Raw genomic sequence first — 15,555 nt, 5'->3', positions numbered from 1 at the left:
TTAAAAGATCACTTCCAGTGTTGCTTTTTTTCTTCGAGGGAGTGGGGGAGGGAGGGGTAGTGGCATTTGCTTTCTGTTAGAAGAGAGAAACAGCGCTTTCCGCTTTGACTCCAAGCACCAACTTCATCTTCGGATTCTGGGATTTGCGCACTCCGGCGCGGTGCGATTTTCGGTCCTCGCGGGCTGCCGTAGTCACGGAAAGCAATGATTGGCTGAGTCCGAAAAGTGCCGCCGCCTCGGCTATTTCAGTTTCGGTTTCGCCCGGTGGATCGGCGGAGGCTGGGCTTGTGGGGTGACCGGAGTAAGGGTTCGGATCCCGGCCGCGAGGTGAGCTGTGCGGCCGCGCGGGCCATCGGAGGCCTCAGTGTTCCCTCGCCCCGGGTGGAGTTCGGGAGCGGCAGGTGGCGGGTCCGCGCGAGGTGCGGCGCTCAGGCTCGGTCCTCGGCGCCTGCCGTTGCCGGGAGATCGGGGATCGCTGGCGCCGGGATTCCCGATCCCCACCCCGAGAAGCCCTCCCCGAGGGCCGCCTAGATCGCGCGGGGAGGAACGGCAGCGGCCGGGCTTCACCAAGTCGGCTCCCGAGACCGCTCCTGGTGGTTAAGATTCCGCAGGCAGTCCCGATCTGCGCCCGGGGATTCGGCGGGAAGGTGGTACGCGGGGCCAGGCTTCGCCCGGAATTGCCTGGCCTCCGCTGCATCGGCGTGGCTGCGCCTGACCCCCGGGAATTAAAGGCTGCGCTGACCCAGCTTCCGGAGTTGTCAGATTGGGGATGCCCACGGCTGCATGGTGTTCAGTCCTATCGCGGCGGCATTCCTGTGCAGTGGTGTGCCTGCGTGGTCAGCATGTATTACCGTGTCTGGAATTGCGATGATGCAGATAATATTGAGAGCGATTTGTTCTGTTCTTTCCCCACCCCTTATTAGAGAAAAATGTAAATACAGAAGAGTTTACTGAAGAAAATAGTGTTCACGACACGACAGTCTCAGAATTTTATTCTTCCGTGGGATGGTTTGTACTTGAGCTAAGGCTGTACCCATTGTGTCACTTAATCGTATGTTTAGTTTTTCATTTTCACTTAGAAATCATTCCTAAATATCATTTCTATTTTTTGTTTCTTCTTTTTATTGGCTGCCTAAACCATCGTTGTGTAGGTCCTGTAAATTACTTAACTATTACCGACAACGAGACGTTTAGAGTGTTTGTGGATTTTTGCTTCATTTTAATGTTCCAAACAATACTTTGATAAACCTTTCTTTAAAAAAATATTTAAGTTTATTGCATGGTGCTTAGTCGCTAGGTCGAGTCAGACCCTTTGCGAACCCCTCCCTGCTCCTCTGTCCTTGGGGTTTTCCAGACAAGAATACTGGAGTGGGTTGCCGTTTTCTTCTCTTGGACTAATTCTGAGAAGTGAAGTTATTAGAATAGATCCTGTGATCTTTTGGGGTCTTTTTAAGTCTTCATACACATGGCCAAATTGTTTTGCCAAAAAAGTTTTAGTAATTTCCATCATTTTGACTGTGCCTTTTTCACCAAAAGTAATTCTTTTTTACGATATCAACCGGCAAGGTTGAGCCTCTTTGGATTTGTGTGTGTGTGTGTGTGTGTGTGTGATAGTGATACGTGATGATTGCACTTGCTTGACTTTGAGCACGTCAGAGGATGTTAGAATGTGTGTATGTGTGTTGTTGGAGTTACTGCATCGGCCTTGACTGAATGTTAGAGCCAGATGATCCCTTAAGCGATAGTCTGTCTTAAGTGATCTTCTGGCATAACTCCCTTATTTTACAAATGAAGAACCCCAGGGCCTGGAGAGGTGGAATGGTGAATAATCCAAGCACACTGCTAATTAAGTAGCGGAGCTGGGATTAGAACTCAGGTTTCTTGCATCCCAAGTGTGTAGTCTTTACACATGTGGTCTCGCACTGCGCAGTGACATACTCAGGATTAGAATTTAGAGATACTTATGCCCCTGGATTACTCGGTTGTTTTATTTACTTCTTTTTATTGTAGTTGATTTACAATATTGTGTTAGTTTCAGTTGTACAGCAAAGTAATTCGGCTGTATACATGTATGTATGTAATAGGTGTATATATATATATAAGTGTAATATTTTACATGTATGTATATATTTCCATAGTCTACTGTTTTAGAATTGTGCCACATAACAGAGATTGTAATCCTGAGTGATCTGTAGCACTGAAAAATGGGAAAAGTGACTGTTTTCATGGCCAGGACTAGAAATTCATTATTTAGAGTCACCGTCCCTTCAAAGTTTTTTTGACGGTTGTTTTCAGATTCTTTATATGTTGGAATAAAATATCTAATAAGTTACAATTTATACTCTGACACATGGTTAATACTTCATTGTTGGTTTTCATCTGTTAACCCTTGAAGATGTTTTAAAACTTTTTGTTGCTTTAAGATCAGAGAACAATGGTGGGAATGGCAATCCATTCCAGTATTCTTGCCCGGGAAATCCCATGGACAGGGAAACCTGATGGACTACAATCCATGGGGTTGCAAAAGAGTTGGACACGAGTTAGAGACTAAACAGCAAGGACAGCTCTCCACAACAGAGGCAGGGGCTGGGTGTGCTAGACACCCCAGGATGGAGCTGAAAGTGGGGCCCTTTCCCTAGCCAATAAAATTCCAGGTGTTCACAGAGCCAGACAATCAGTATGTTGCAAGTACACAACTTTTTTTCTTTTTTTTTTGGCGAGAGGCGCTCTGGATGTGCAGAGGGCCAAGTCAGCATAGCACCCAGGAGAGCAGGGAGGAAGGTAGCCCCTTGTGGGTGGGAAGGAGGGGTTGGTTTGAAGCCTTCAGAAAGGGTCATGTATCCACTGTCTGGAAAGGGAAATCCATGGAGAGCTGTTTTTCACCGTGTCTTGTGCCCTCCCTGACACTCACGTATTAGCCTACAGCTGTGTTTACTTGGGTTGTAGTACTAGGTTTCACTGCAGTTTTTTCCTTTGCAATCTTTTTTCCACCCTAAACTCTAAATGGGGGAAAGTTTACAGTGAACATTGCCAAGAAACAAGGAGTTGGATGTCTTTGCTCAATGACATAACTCAGTCATATTAAATATATATATATATTTTTTTCCGTTTGACCATTTTTATATATTTCCACAGGCTTAATTTATAATCCTTTGTCACTTTAGGTATCCACCCTCCCCCCAACCCCGTGCTGTGTGTGTGTTAGTTGCTCAGTCGTGTCCAACTCTTTGTGACCCCACGGACTGTAGCCTTCTAGGTTCCTCTGTCCATGAAATTCTCCAGGCAAGAATACTGGAGTGGGTTGCCATTCCCTTCTCCAGGGGATCATCCCAACTCAGGGATCAAACCCAGATTCTTTATCATCTGAGCCACCATGGAAGGCCCCACCCCTAAATAGACCTCTCACTGTGTCTCTGGCCATTCCCCAGGTTTAATGAGAGCATCTTGACTTATTCAGAAGGGCAGCTATACCTCTGAAAGTGCCCCGGCTTTAGGATCAAGCCTTAGCTCTGCTCACCACCTCCCAGGGTTACTCTATGAATTGCTCAGGAATCTCACGTGGCCTGGCATCTAGTGGGATGAATATAGTTTGGTTCTTCACCCCGCTCCCCTTTCTTCTACCTGAAAAAACCTCTGCCAGGGCAGTCAGCAGATGTTCTCATACCAGACCTCTCAGGAGCTTCTGCCGGGAAATATACTGCTTTTGATTTAATAGCCATTTATGAGAGTAGGTCGTTTAAAACAAGCCTGAGTAGGAGTCGGGAGGGAGAGGAGGCCTAGAGGGTGATTACGGCTTTAATTTTGAACAGAAATTTTATCAAGGTGACCCTGAAGCAAGGAAGCCTTTTTCCTCTTACGTGTTTATGGTTCAAGAGGCTTTTTCTTCCTTCAGAAACAGAACTGTTCCTTCTGCCTTATCCAATTTAAAAGATGAAAACTTAAAATTACGTGAGCCAAGTCATGGGAAAAATTGTGGTGTCGAGACCAATTTACTCACACAAAATGGATTTATGGGCGAGTCGTTAAGTAACCAAGAGTACCACGGAAGCCTAATGAAGACGAATGTAAAAGATACACTTTCCTAAAGTGATGGATAAAATGTGTTTGAAGCAACCATCCTCTTTACAAAGAACTTAAAAAAATTTTTTTTTCTAAAAGATTTAGCACAATATTGATGTTCTGGGTAGTAGATGAGTACTAGTCTCTTCTTTTACATGACTTCCAGTCTTTTGAGGGAGAAAAGATTCATTAAAAAAAAAAAAAAAAGGTATATGAAAGAGAACAAATAATGACAGGTAACCAAGTAGGGGGAGGAAATGGCAACCCACTCCAGTATTCTTGCCTGGGAAATCCCATGGGCAGAGGAGCCTGGTGGGCTACAGTCCACGGGGTCACAAAAGAGCTGGACACAATATAGCGACTAGACAACAACCGCCAGATGGTAAACTGTGATGCCAGGACTCAGTGAGAGGGCCTGTCTGCAATCTGTAGTCGATCAGATCTCTGCTTCAGAGCTTCCCAGGGTCCCCGTCACTGACACAAGTATTTCCCACGCTGCCCAGTTTAGAAGAGTCCCCTAGGCTTTGGCACAGATTCCTGGGTCCCGCCCCAGCACTACTGAGTCAGGATATCCAAGTGATGTAGGTGATCCACGTGTGGCCCTGACCTGCAGGCTCGGGGCCACGCAGTCAGCCTGACTTGCCCTGCTCCTGCATTGGTGGCCCTGCTCCCGTCTGCAGCTGCTGCTTGTCCTCCAGGCATAGGGGAGCATTTTCCCTTCAAACTCAAACACTGTCCGATGCCTTCGCTCAGATTTCTCTCCTTTTAGGCTGCTGCTGCTAAGTCGCTTCAGTCGTGTCCAACTCTGTGCAACCCCATAGACGGCAGCCCACCAGGCTCCACCACCCCTGGGATTCTCCAGGCAAGAACACTGGAGCGGGTTGCCATTTCCTTCTCCAATGCATGAAAGTGAAAAGTGAAAGTGAAGTCTCTCAGTCGTGTCTGACTCATAGCCACCCTATGGACTTCAGCCCACCAGGCTCCTCTGTCCATGGCATTTTCCAGGCAAGAGTACTGGAGTGGGGGTGCCATTGCCTTCTCTGCCTTTTAGGCTGGTAGACTCCTTTTACTCCATATTCAGCTCAGGTTCACCCCCAGGAATCTTTCTTTGATCTGCCAGGCCTGGGCTAAATGAGTCTTCTCTATGTGCTATTCCCTGGATAATTTTATCCAAATGCATACGACTTTGAAAAGCTTCTCCAGTACTTCCCAGATGGTCCAGCAGTTAAGACTCTGGGCTCCCAGTGCAGGTGGCTAGGATTCAATCCCAGGTCAGGGAACTAAATTGCACATACTTCAACTAAAGGTCCCGCATGCCACAGCTAAGACCCAGAGCAACCAAATAAATACATAAATAAAAATAAATAAATATTAAAAAAAAAACCCAGCAACCCTCCTTTTGCATGTTTCTGCCCCCTTTGGAGTGTCAACTCTTATTGGTATTATATCCCCAGTTGGTGCTGCATAAAGATCTAAAGTGTTGAATGCCTTCAGGAAGTGATCAGTGTTAATTGAGGTAAAGATGAGGCTTAATGGCAGAACTTAGAAGAATGTATCTGCTTTTTTAAAAAGCAAGGAAAGACAGTAACATTTTAAAAATAACTAATATCAGTTGGGCAAACTATCAGTCTAGGTTAAAATTTATCTTTAACTTTTTTTTTTAAGAAATGAAAAATTTTATTTGAGTCAAATTTGAGGGTCATAACCCAAGAAGAGCGTCTCAGAAAGCAATGAGAACTTTTCTCTATTGACTTTTAACTTCAGACAAGGTAGTTAATAGATTTTCATGTCAGAATGCATCTTGGTGAGGTTTTTAAGCAGAAAATGAACAACTAGTTTTCTGTCAATATTGTAGATGAAGAAGCTGGCATAATGGGATTTAGCATCTGACAGGAAATGAGCTTAAGATTCAATGAGTGAGTCTCTATGGGGCCTTCAGCCCCTCAGCCACAGAACAATGCATGTTCTATAGAGAAATAAGGCACTTTATAGATAAATGGGAAGATTTATTTCTTTTTACTAAACTCACTAAAGGTACTGAATCTGCTACAGTATTTACTTTGTAATTTTTTTTTTCCTTGGGCTCAAAACAGCATAAATAACTTTGTTATGTGGCCTGAGTCATGAATGAATAGTGATTGTCCTGAATAGTAATTGAAATGTCAGTTATCTGTTGAACCTGTGTAGCTAAAAAAATAAACTGGCAATTGAATGGAAAAGGTAAGATTTACTGAGCAAAATAATTAGTTGATCACATTAAAAAAAAAAATCCTTCACCCTTGAGGAGGTGGAATGGATGATGGATGGGCCAAGTACCAGCCCCAAATTCAAGAATAGTTTTTGAAATTTGTATTTTATTTAATTTGATATGTTTTTTTTTTTTCTTGGTTAAAGAAAATTATTTTACTTCGGTTACAATAACTTTTTGCTCACACTCTTAAACAAGAGGGTTTCCCTGGTAGCTCAGCTGGTAAGGAATCTGCTTGCAATGCAGGAGATCTTGATTCCTGGGTCAGGAAGAACCCCTGGAGAAGGAATAGGCTACCCATTCCAGTATTCTTGGACTTCCCTGGTGGCTCAGATGGTAAAGAATCTGCCTGCAATGTGGGAAACTGGGTTCAATCCCTGGGTTGGGAAGATTCCCCTGGAGGAGGGCATGGCAACCCACTTCAGTATTCTTGCCTGGAGAACCCCCAGAGACAGAGGAGCCTGGCGGGCCACCATCCATGAGGTTGCAGAGTCAGACGCAGCTGAGAACTAAGCAAAATCACTTTGTGCTTATGCTCTTAAACAAGAGTCTTAAGTTCTTCTAGATTCTAAAATCTGTAAGGTGAGAGCCTGTGTGTACGGTTTTTGAATTCTTTTGCAGAGTGTGTCCATAAACATTGTTAAACAAGGAAGAGTCAATAAAATCTAGCATTCTAGCTTGCCCAGACTGCTGCTGAGTCTACATAGATTCATGCTGAGAAAACCTCCATACAGTGATCTTCAGCCTGAATTCAGATCATTTGAGTGGAGAAACTTGGAGTGAAATAAGTAGTGCTATTAATGGAAGAATGGTTAATGAAAAGTTTTGATTGAAAACACAAAACCCAACGCAACTTCTGGAGGCAAGTCCTTCACGTATTATACCCATGCTTTTTTCAGTGTGATGCTGTATGGCTACTGAATACAAGTGATATTGAATATGACTGAAACAGAAGAATCAGTTTCCCAAGTTTTGTTTAAGTAACTGCAGCTTTGTTATATTTGTTTACTGAAGTATTTTGAAAGCACGAACTTATAAAACAGGATGAATTTTTATTAAAAAATATATTAAAGGCATGATGGGTAGCTATGTATGTCTGTGATTGATTTGGGTGTATAGTGCTGTTTCCCTACTTCAGACCCCTATTATACTGGATTTTTTTTTGTCATAGAGTTTATTTGCCATAATAGGATAAATAAAAATCTTTGGCTACATTAGCAGCTTTCAGGAGGCAACATATAGATGTGATTAAGACATGGGCTGGCCATCTACTTACTGGCTATGTGACCTTGAACAGGCTGTTTAGCCCTTTCTGTCTCTAGTCATCTGTAAAATGAGGTTAAAACAACACCTACCTCTGAGCGCTAAGTGGATTAATACATGTGAAGTGCTTACATAAGTGCTGGCCTGTAGTACATTCAAATATTAGCTTTCAATTATGATTGTAATTCTCTCTAGAGATACTGTTTTGACATCAGTTGTTGTAAATACTGCATAAACAGTGGCTTTAAAACATGACTGATTCAAACTTGGACGTTGATTTTGCCACATTTGGGGCACTTTTATTTCATCTTTCTGGGCCTTTATTTTCATCAGCAAAATGGGGATTTTAAAACCTTCCCAGGGTTCTTATAAAGATGACATTTGGTAGGTTCCGAAGGATCGTAGCAGAGCACTCAGCATAAAACAAGTGTTGGGTGAGTGGTGGGAATGGGTATATTGACTGTGCGGGGAACCGTGGTGACAAGTGATTAGGAACAGGGACTCCGGAAACCCGGGGCTGTTCTGTGAGGAGGCTGTGGATGAGGTAATGTGTATAAACGCTTAGCTTAGGATCTGGCTTCTGGAAGGTACTGGAATCTGGTTAGCTGTCCTGTTAAGGCCGTGGTGGTGGAGTACTGTTGATTCTGTACATGTGGCCCTCTGACATTTGATTTCCTATAAACACCCTAAGGGCTTCCTGGTTTTTTTGCTGACTACCTTTGGCATTGCCTTCATTGCCCTTTCCAGGTTTCTGATCAGGATTGCTACAATGAGTCTGCGGAAGCAAACGCCCAGTGACTTCCTGAAGCAGATCATTGGGCGACCAGTTGTGGTGAAGCTAAATTCGGGAGTGGATTATCGAGGTAAGACTTCCGGGCTTTATCCCTACTGCTGTTTGCTAAAGAAGTAACAAAGTACCCAGTAGACCAAAAAAGCCTTGGTTGTCAACAGATTTTACGCCCACTTCTTTTCCTACCCCGGAGACAGTTCATTTTAGAAAGATAACTGACCACAGAGCGTGTGTCTGTGATTTCTGGCCGGATCTGGGGCTCCTGTCTCTGCTTTGGGATTCGTGTGCCTGCATGCCTGGTGATAGCCAGGCTTGAGTAACTGGATTCTGAAGAACTCCTTGGCCCAGTCACATTTGTTTTTGTGGAAGTAGTCAAGATTGGCGAGCAGCTATTTAGGCAGTATCATTTCACAGCGTGAACTTCCCACTCACGTAATGTGTGGGGTGTCCAAAGACATCTTGTTCTTGGAGAGAATGAAGTGCCCCTTTTAAGAGGCTCTGACACTGCTGAAACTAACTTTGTGGAAGAAAGGTATCCAGTTTCACTTTCCGAAATAACTAAATTCCTAACCTTCCAAAATTAAGATATGTTAAATTACTGGGAATATTTCACAATTGTAGATAGCTAATTCATTAGCAGAGTTGTAAAGCTTTTTCTTGCTCACTCCTGAATAATGATTCTAGTCTCTTGAGATTTTTCCACTTTCCACACATGCAAAACTTAATTTTATTGAGAGATTACTATGGGTCCAGTGTGCATGAATCACTTTAATTTTTATCTTGTCATCACGTAAATCCTTTTGAGATCTCTGTTGATTATCCCCACCTAGTAAGGGAGGACCTAGGACTCAGACTTAAGCTTGACTCAAAAGCCTTGTTAAGAAATACTCTGCTGTCTATGTATTAGTTTCTGAACATTAATAACATATCTCCAGTGTAATTTGATTTTTGTAATGGAATTAGAGACTTTATACTGAATGGTGGTGGTTTAGTCACTAAGTTGTATCTGACTCTTGGGACCCTATGGACTGTAGCCCTCCAGGCCCCTCTGTCCATGGGACTCTCCAGGCAAGAATACTGGAGTGAGTTGCCATTTCCTTCTTCAGGAGATCTTCCTGACCCAGGGATCAAACCTGCGTCCCCTGCATTGGTAGGCGGGTTCTTTACCCTGATCCACCAGGGAAGTCTGTACATAGAAGAAAGCTGCTGCTGCTGAGTCGCTTCAATCATGTCCAACTCTGTGCGACCCCATAGACGGCAGTCCACCAGGCTCCCCCATCCCTGGGATTCTCCAGGCAAGAACACTGGAGTGGGTTGCCATTTCCTTCTCCATTGCATGAAAGTGAAAAGTGAAAGTGAAGTCTCTCAGTCACGTCCGACTCCTAGTGACCCCATGGACTGCAGCCTACCATGCTCCTCCATCCATGGGATTTTCCAGGCAAGAGTACTGGAGTGGGTTGCCATTGCCTTCTCTGAGAAGAAAGCTAAATCTCCCCAAATTCCACCATCCAGAGATAATCAGCCTTACCCACTTGGATCTGTCTCCATAGAAGCATAGTTTTACATAAGTGGGATCAGTTGTATGTGCATTCTGGTTTTTTTTTTTTAACATTAGAAAAATGCCTTCAGTTCTCTCATGATACAGACAGTTGAATGGCTGCAGAGGAGTACCATGAGTGTATGGACCACGGTTTTATTTTTGTGGGCTAGGGCTAGGATCTCAGAGTCAGAGAGGGTACCAACTGGCCCCTATCAGGGCAGATGGTTTGTTCTTGTCTGTGTTTTTCTCAATTCTTGGGTTAGCCTTGCTTTCGACTTTTCCATTCTAGTTCCACAAGTAATAACTCTTTTCATTTGTATTTCTTTGATTAGTAAGTTACAGCAACCTTTCATATGGGTATTAACTGTAATTTTTCTCCTTTTATGAATGTCTGGCCATGGCTTCTATATATTAGAAGAATATGTACACTATTGAGGGCATCCTATAAAGAATGTGGTTAAATAAAAATACTGGGGGGGAAAAGCCAGCTCTCTGTATCAATTTCCCTTCAACTTTGTTAGATTAAAATACAGGAGAGGATCATATTTACAACCTCTAGGAACCTTTTTCTTAAAAAAAAAACAACCCTTTGCTGTGAGAATATTTTTATTAGAAGGGAAGATTTTATTTTAAATGCTTTTAATTAATTTTCAAACATTTATGTAGCTTGTCTCAGAATTTCTTGCTCACTTATGGCTGTGGTTTAGATATAGCAGGAAAGAAACCATAAAGTTGTAGCTTCAGCTTTTCTTCTGATAGGAAATAATTATTAATTATTCCCAATCCATGCTGATGTTTTGAAAGTTCGCGGCCTGTAGGAGGGTTTGTTAGCTTACTGTCTTGGGCTCTTATCACAGACACACACAGTTTTGAAAAGAAATTTTTTGTTGAGAGGATAATGGGGGCAAAGGCAGAGAGTGAGGAGCATATTAACGAAATTGAGACTAAATGGAACTGTCGACTTGGTTAATCGAATCAAGTTTGTAGTATTTGTTTTTACTTAAATTGTCTTTCTGGAAAATGCTACTTGAAATTAGAAACTCAGAAGTCAGTGGTTTACATATCTTAGTCTTTTTAAATAAAGGATCATCAGATCAAATCTTGCAAAATTGATGCCATGTTAACACAATGGAAAAGATTCACTTGAACAATTTCCTAAAAAGCCTGGGATGTTTTGCCAGTTTTTCTGTATCTGTCCGGATTGGGAAAGATTCTGCGTGGAGCGACAGGGAGAGGGGTGTGCTGTGAAGCAGCCTGGGGCCTGCGCGCTCACGTCTCGCTTCACCGGGAGTCCCAGCGTGAAGATGTTCTTTCAGGACACCTGTTGTCTCCTCTTCTCCATTATTTTAACACGTTGTGGAGACTTCCTTTTAACCCTGGACCACATTCATCTGCTGCACGGGATGTTGTGACAGAACGAGATAAACCGGCCAGAGCCATATTTCCCTTAGTGGCCCAAGTCAGAAATGCCATGCCGGGGGCGTGAGGAGGCGTGGCTCGTGCTCATTTGTTGGCGCCTAACTGCCTGCTCCTGTCTTTAGCTGTCAAAGAATGGGATTTTACTTGGAATATTCTTTCTGTGTTGCTTTTGTGAAGGTTTTAAAAGTTTGCCATTGTTGCCACGCATCCATTGAGGAAGGCAGCAGCTCCTTGTTTTTGCTGCCAGCAGTTGTGGGTATGCGATGGCCTTGGTGCTGTATGGGCCTTGGCCTCCATTCAGACCGAGAGAAAGCAAAGACTTTTTGTGCTTCCCTCTATTGAGTTGCATTTACAGTGTGAATTTTTATATTAAGCATGTAAGAGCTAATGAATGAAGAGATTGTCAGCTCTCAGGTATACCCTGTAATTTTCAACTCTTTTGCTTTGTGTGTCTCCTCTTTGAATCCGTCTGCAGGGGTCCTGGCTTGCCTGGATGGCTACATGAATATAGCCTTGGAGCAGACAGAGGAGTATGTAAATGGACAGCTGAAGAATAAGTACGGGGATGCATTTATCCGAGGAAACAATGGTAACAGCCCTTCACTCTACAGTTATATAGCATCCACAATAGGCCTCTTTCTTTATAATCAGATCACCAGCAGGTTTACTGGATAATTCAGTTTTAGTTCTGCTTTGTTGGTTTTTAAATTCTAATTTCCTGTAAAATCTTTGCTGTGGCCATTTTTTCTTTTAGGTGCTTCACGGCATTTTGGAACTAGAAATTCTCTTTTTCCCTCCCTGTGCTTGACGAGGGCCTTGGTACACTGGCGCTGAGCTCTGTTCTCGGATACAATGTGTTATATTCCCCCAACGCCGTCTTTCACCTGGCAGTTGGAACTCTGGCTCTGAGAATGGCCAGTATTTCCCTGCTACCTTTGGTTTGCATCATTTGACAGTTAACTTGTCCTGTTTCTCTGTCAAGCTTTGAAATGCTTTTCTTGTGGGAGATTTGAATCCCTTAGTTTGGCAAAGATGACCAAAGAGGAAATATGGCTCTGAAGGTACTCAAGGGAAGACTCAAAACTGTGGGGATTTATCCTTTGACCCATCCCTGCTTTTTGGTCTCATCTCCCAAATGGAGTTCTGCGACTCTAGATTTCTGTTTTTTTATTATTGTGCATCCTCCAGTTCTGGATAAGTTCTTCCACCTCCTTACAATTAGATCTCTTTGCTGTGAACTAAACATCCTGACTTTTATGGTAGATATTCTATCTCCTGTCTATACAGTACCATATTGCTTCACATTATGTCTTCATTTTATTTTATTTAAAAATTTGTTATTAAAGTAGTTGACTTACAGTATTGTGTTTCTGGTGTATAGCAAAGTGATTCAGTTATATACACATACACACACATATACACACACACACACATATATAACTGAATGTATATATATTATTTTAAGATTTTTTTCCATTATAGTTTATAAAATTGAATATAATTCCCTGTCCTCTACAGTAGGACCTTGTGGTTTATCTGCATTTGTTGTTGTTCAGTGGCTCAGTTGTGTCTTTTTTGCAACTTCATGGACTGCAACACACCAGGCTTCCCTGTCCTTCACCATCTCCTGGAGTTTGCTTAAACTCATGTCCATTGAGTTGGGGATGCTATCTAATCATCTTGTCCTCTGCATCCCCCCTCTCCTTTTGCCTTCAATCTTTCCCAGCATCAGGGTCTTTTCCAATGACTCGGCTCTTCCCATCAGGTGGCCAGAGTTTTGGAGCTTCAGCTTCAGCATCAGTCCCTCCAATGAGTATTCAGGGTTGATTTCCTTTAGAATTGATTGGTTTGATCTCCTTGCAGTCCAAGGGACTCTCAAGAGTCTCCTCCAACACCACAGTTCAAAAGCATCAGTTCTTTGGTGCTCAGCCTTATTAATGGTCCCACTCTTAAGTCTGTTCATGACTACTGGAAAAACATAGCTTTGACTATACGGACCTTTATATAAATAAAAACTATATAGAGAGATATCTACATAAAGATAAAACTATATGTCTCTCTTTATAGTTTTTATCTATGTATAGTAGTTTATATCTGCTATTCCTAAACTCCTAATTTATCTGTTCCCACTTCCTCTGTGGTAATCATGAGCTTGTTTTCGGTATCTGCTTCAGTTTTGTAAATAAGTTCATTTGTATCATTTTTTTAGATTCCACATATAAGTGATACCATATGATATTTCTTTTTCTCTATCTGACTTACTTCACTTAGTATGATAATTTCTGGGTCCATGCATGTTGCTGCAAGTGGCATTATTTTGTTCTTTTTTTATGGCTGAGTAATACTCCATTGTATAATATTCCATGTACCCTTCTTTATCCATCTGTCTGTCATCTGTCAGTGGACACTTAATGTTGCTTTTATGTCTTGACTCTAGTAAATAGTGTTGCTATAAACATTTGGGTCACATCGTATCTTCCCTTTTTAGTTCTTCCAGTGTGAAGAAGAATAGGCCTCCTATCTTTAATATTGTTTTTATTTGACTCTTTCCACTCACGGAGAAATGTTAATGATCTTTCCTCATCTCAAGACAGCTGATAACAGCAGTCAGCTATGGGTTCTGTGAGAGGTGATAAGGTGGATCCTTTCACATAACACTCAACATCTCAAACTTGGCCAGTTTCCTTGGGGTGTTTCCACTGTCCTTCTGATGCTTTCCTTTATATAACCTTTTCCATGGGGTAATTAGTGGTGGTTAGTTATCTTTAGACTCCATAATTCACATCCTAGCCTCTTAAAGAGGATCCTGGCTTATCTGATTAATCTGTACCATATCCTTTGATCAAGATATCTGTCAGTGTTCACCTTGTACAAAGCTGTCAGAATCGGGGTAGGCGCCGGGGTGGAAGGGATGGTAACCCCTGCTGGAAATTTGCCTCCCGTGAGCCGGTCGACCAGTGTGGTCTGGTTCAGATGTGCCACACATACCCTGAAGAGTTTGTGTGGGTGGTCATGAGAGGACTAGCTGAGTAAGACTTTGGATAACACCAAAGGTTGACCCTTTACAGGGAACTCAGAAGAAGGATTTTGGTGTCTTTAACAAAAATTTAAAACTCCTCAGCTGTTGTTTACCCTGATGTAACTTTAAAAAAGTAAACAAGAAGTTTAGTGATTATATTGAAGAGACGGATGCAACTAACTGTTTTTAGTCTGAAGTCTGGCCTGGTAGATTTACTAATATGCTTTGACTATAAGCGTAATTGTTATACCTGCAATTTATAAACCATTCTAAGATTCCAGAGACTTTCACATACATGTTATTTTATCCCCTTGTTCATGATTTGCAAGTCTAGCCAGATGTATGGCTAAGACCAGAACACAGTCCTCTGAGACATCAAACCCAGGTCTCAAATCATAAAATTAGCCTTACAGTAGTTCTAGAACTTATTGTGTGGTTTGAAGATTACTCTGAGATTTGCAGAGGTATCAGGCTGAAGTCTGTATGTCGTTAAAACTGGCTGTTATGATACTTAAGAGCAGTTTGTTTCAGTTTGTTCATTTTTTTCTTTTCAGTGTTGTATATAAGTACACAGAAGAGGAGGATGTGAAGACACCAAGACACAGTACTTTTCATACCGAGATATATTTTTTATCAAGTTTTTTGTTTCTTCTGTCATATAATTTTTCCTCTTGAAATAGTTGGTGATTTTTCACTGACACATGATTGAGATACATGTGTAAACTTGTGGATTTAATTGTAAAGAATTCTTTCATATTTAAGTTGCAGTCATTTTCTTTTACCTCTATGTCAGTGTGCAGAAAGCAAAAAGATTTTTTTTTTTTTTAAAGTGGCAAGAAAATTTTTTTCTCCCTACATGGAAGTTTTCAAGCAACGCCATTTGATCTGACTGCTTTGTCTGTGGGACTGACTGAAATGATGGGCGTGAGGCTAATAAAACTCTGTAGAGACGGCCTTCTCGTGTCCTCTCGTGTTTGCCATGCAGGTTGCTCTAAGGAAGATGTGCCACCAGGCGTCCAGTCTCAGGTCTGAGGCTGTGTAGTTTCCCCAAGACCAGACGCTCAGCCTCTGCTCCACCACCTTGATAGGAAATAGAATTGGGGGTCTCATAGGTGGTGCTTCCACAAAAGGAGTGGGGCGGTTCTGAGGGCTGCAGCCTGCCAGGCAGGTGGAAACACTCCTGTGATGCCAAGCCTGTGCACAGTCATTTTGCATCT

At 42.4% G+C, this 15,555-nt stretch overlaps 1 protein-coding gene across 1 annotated transcript; it reads left to right on the top strand.

Annotated features, from left to right (window-relative positions):
• Positions 1–218: 218 nt before the first annotated feature.
• LSM6 (LSM6 homolog, U6 small nuclear RNA and mRNA degradation associated) lies at positions 219–15,292 on the top strand. Its single transcript, XM_061384065.1, has 4 exons — positions 219–327; positions 8,318–8,433; positions 11,795–11,908; positions 14,893–15,292. The coding sequence occupies exons 2-4, from the start codon at positions 8,340–8,342 to the stop codon at positions 14,925–14,927; spliced, it is 243 nt and encodes an 80-aa protein (XP_061240049.1). The 5' UTR covers positions 219–327; positions 8,318–8,339; the 3' UTR covers positions 14,928–15,292.
• Positions 15,293–15,555: the final 263 nt, after the last annotated feature.

The sequence above is a fragment of the Bos javanicus genome, chromosome 17, assembly GCF_032452875.1.
Source record: "Bos javanicus breed banteng chromosome 17, ARS-OSU_banteng_1.0, whole genome shotgun sequence".
Lineage (NCBI taxonomy): Eukaryota > Metazoa > Chordata > Mammalia > Artiodactyla > Bovidae > Bos > Bos javanicus.
This window is presented reverse-complemented; position numbering and strand designations above follow the sequence as displayed.

Excerpts from the sequence above, each read along its gene's own strand:
- LSM6 (XM_061384065.1), top strand. The coding sequence starts at position 8,340 with ATGAGTCTGCGGAAGCAAACGCCCAGTGACTTCCTGAAGCAGATCATT. Across the intron at positions 8,434-11,794 it reads TTCGGGAGTGGATTATCGAG|GGGTCCTGGCTTGCCTGGAT; the intron begins GTAAGACTTCCG and ends ATCCGTCTGCAG. Across the intron at positions 11,909-14,892 it reads ATTTATCCGAGGAAACAATG|TGTTGTATATAAGTACACAG; the intron begins GTAACAGCCCTT and ends TTTTCTTTTCAG.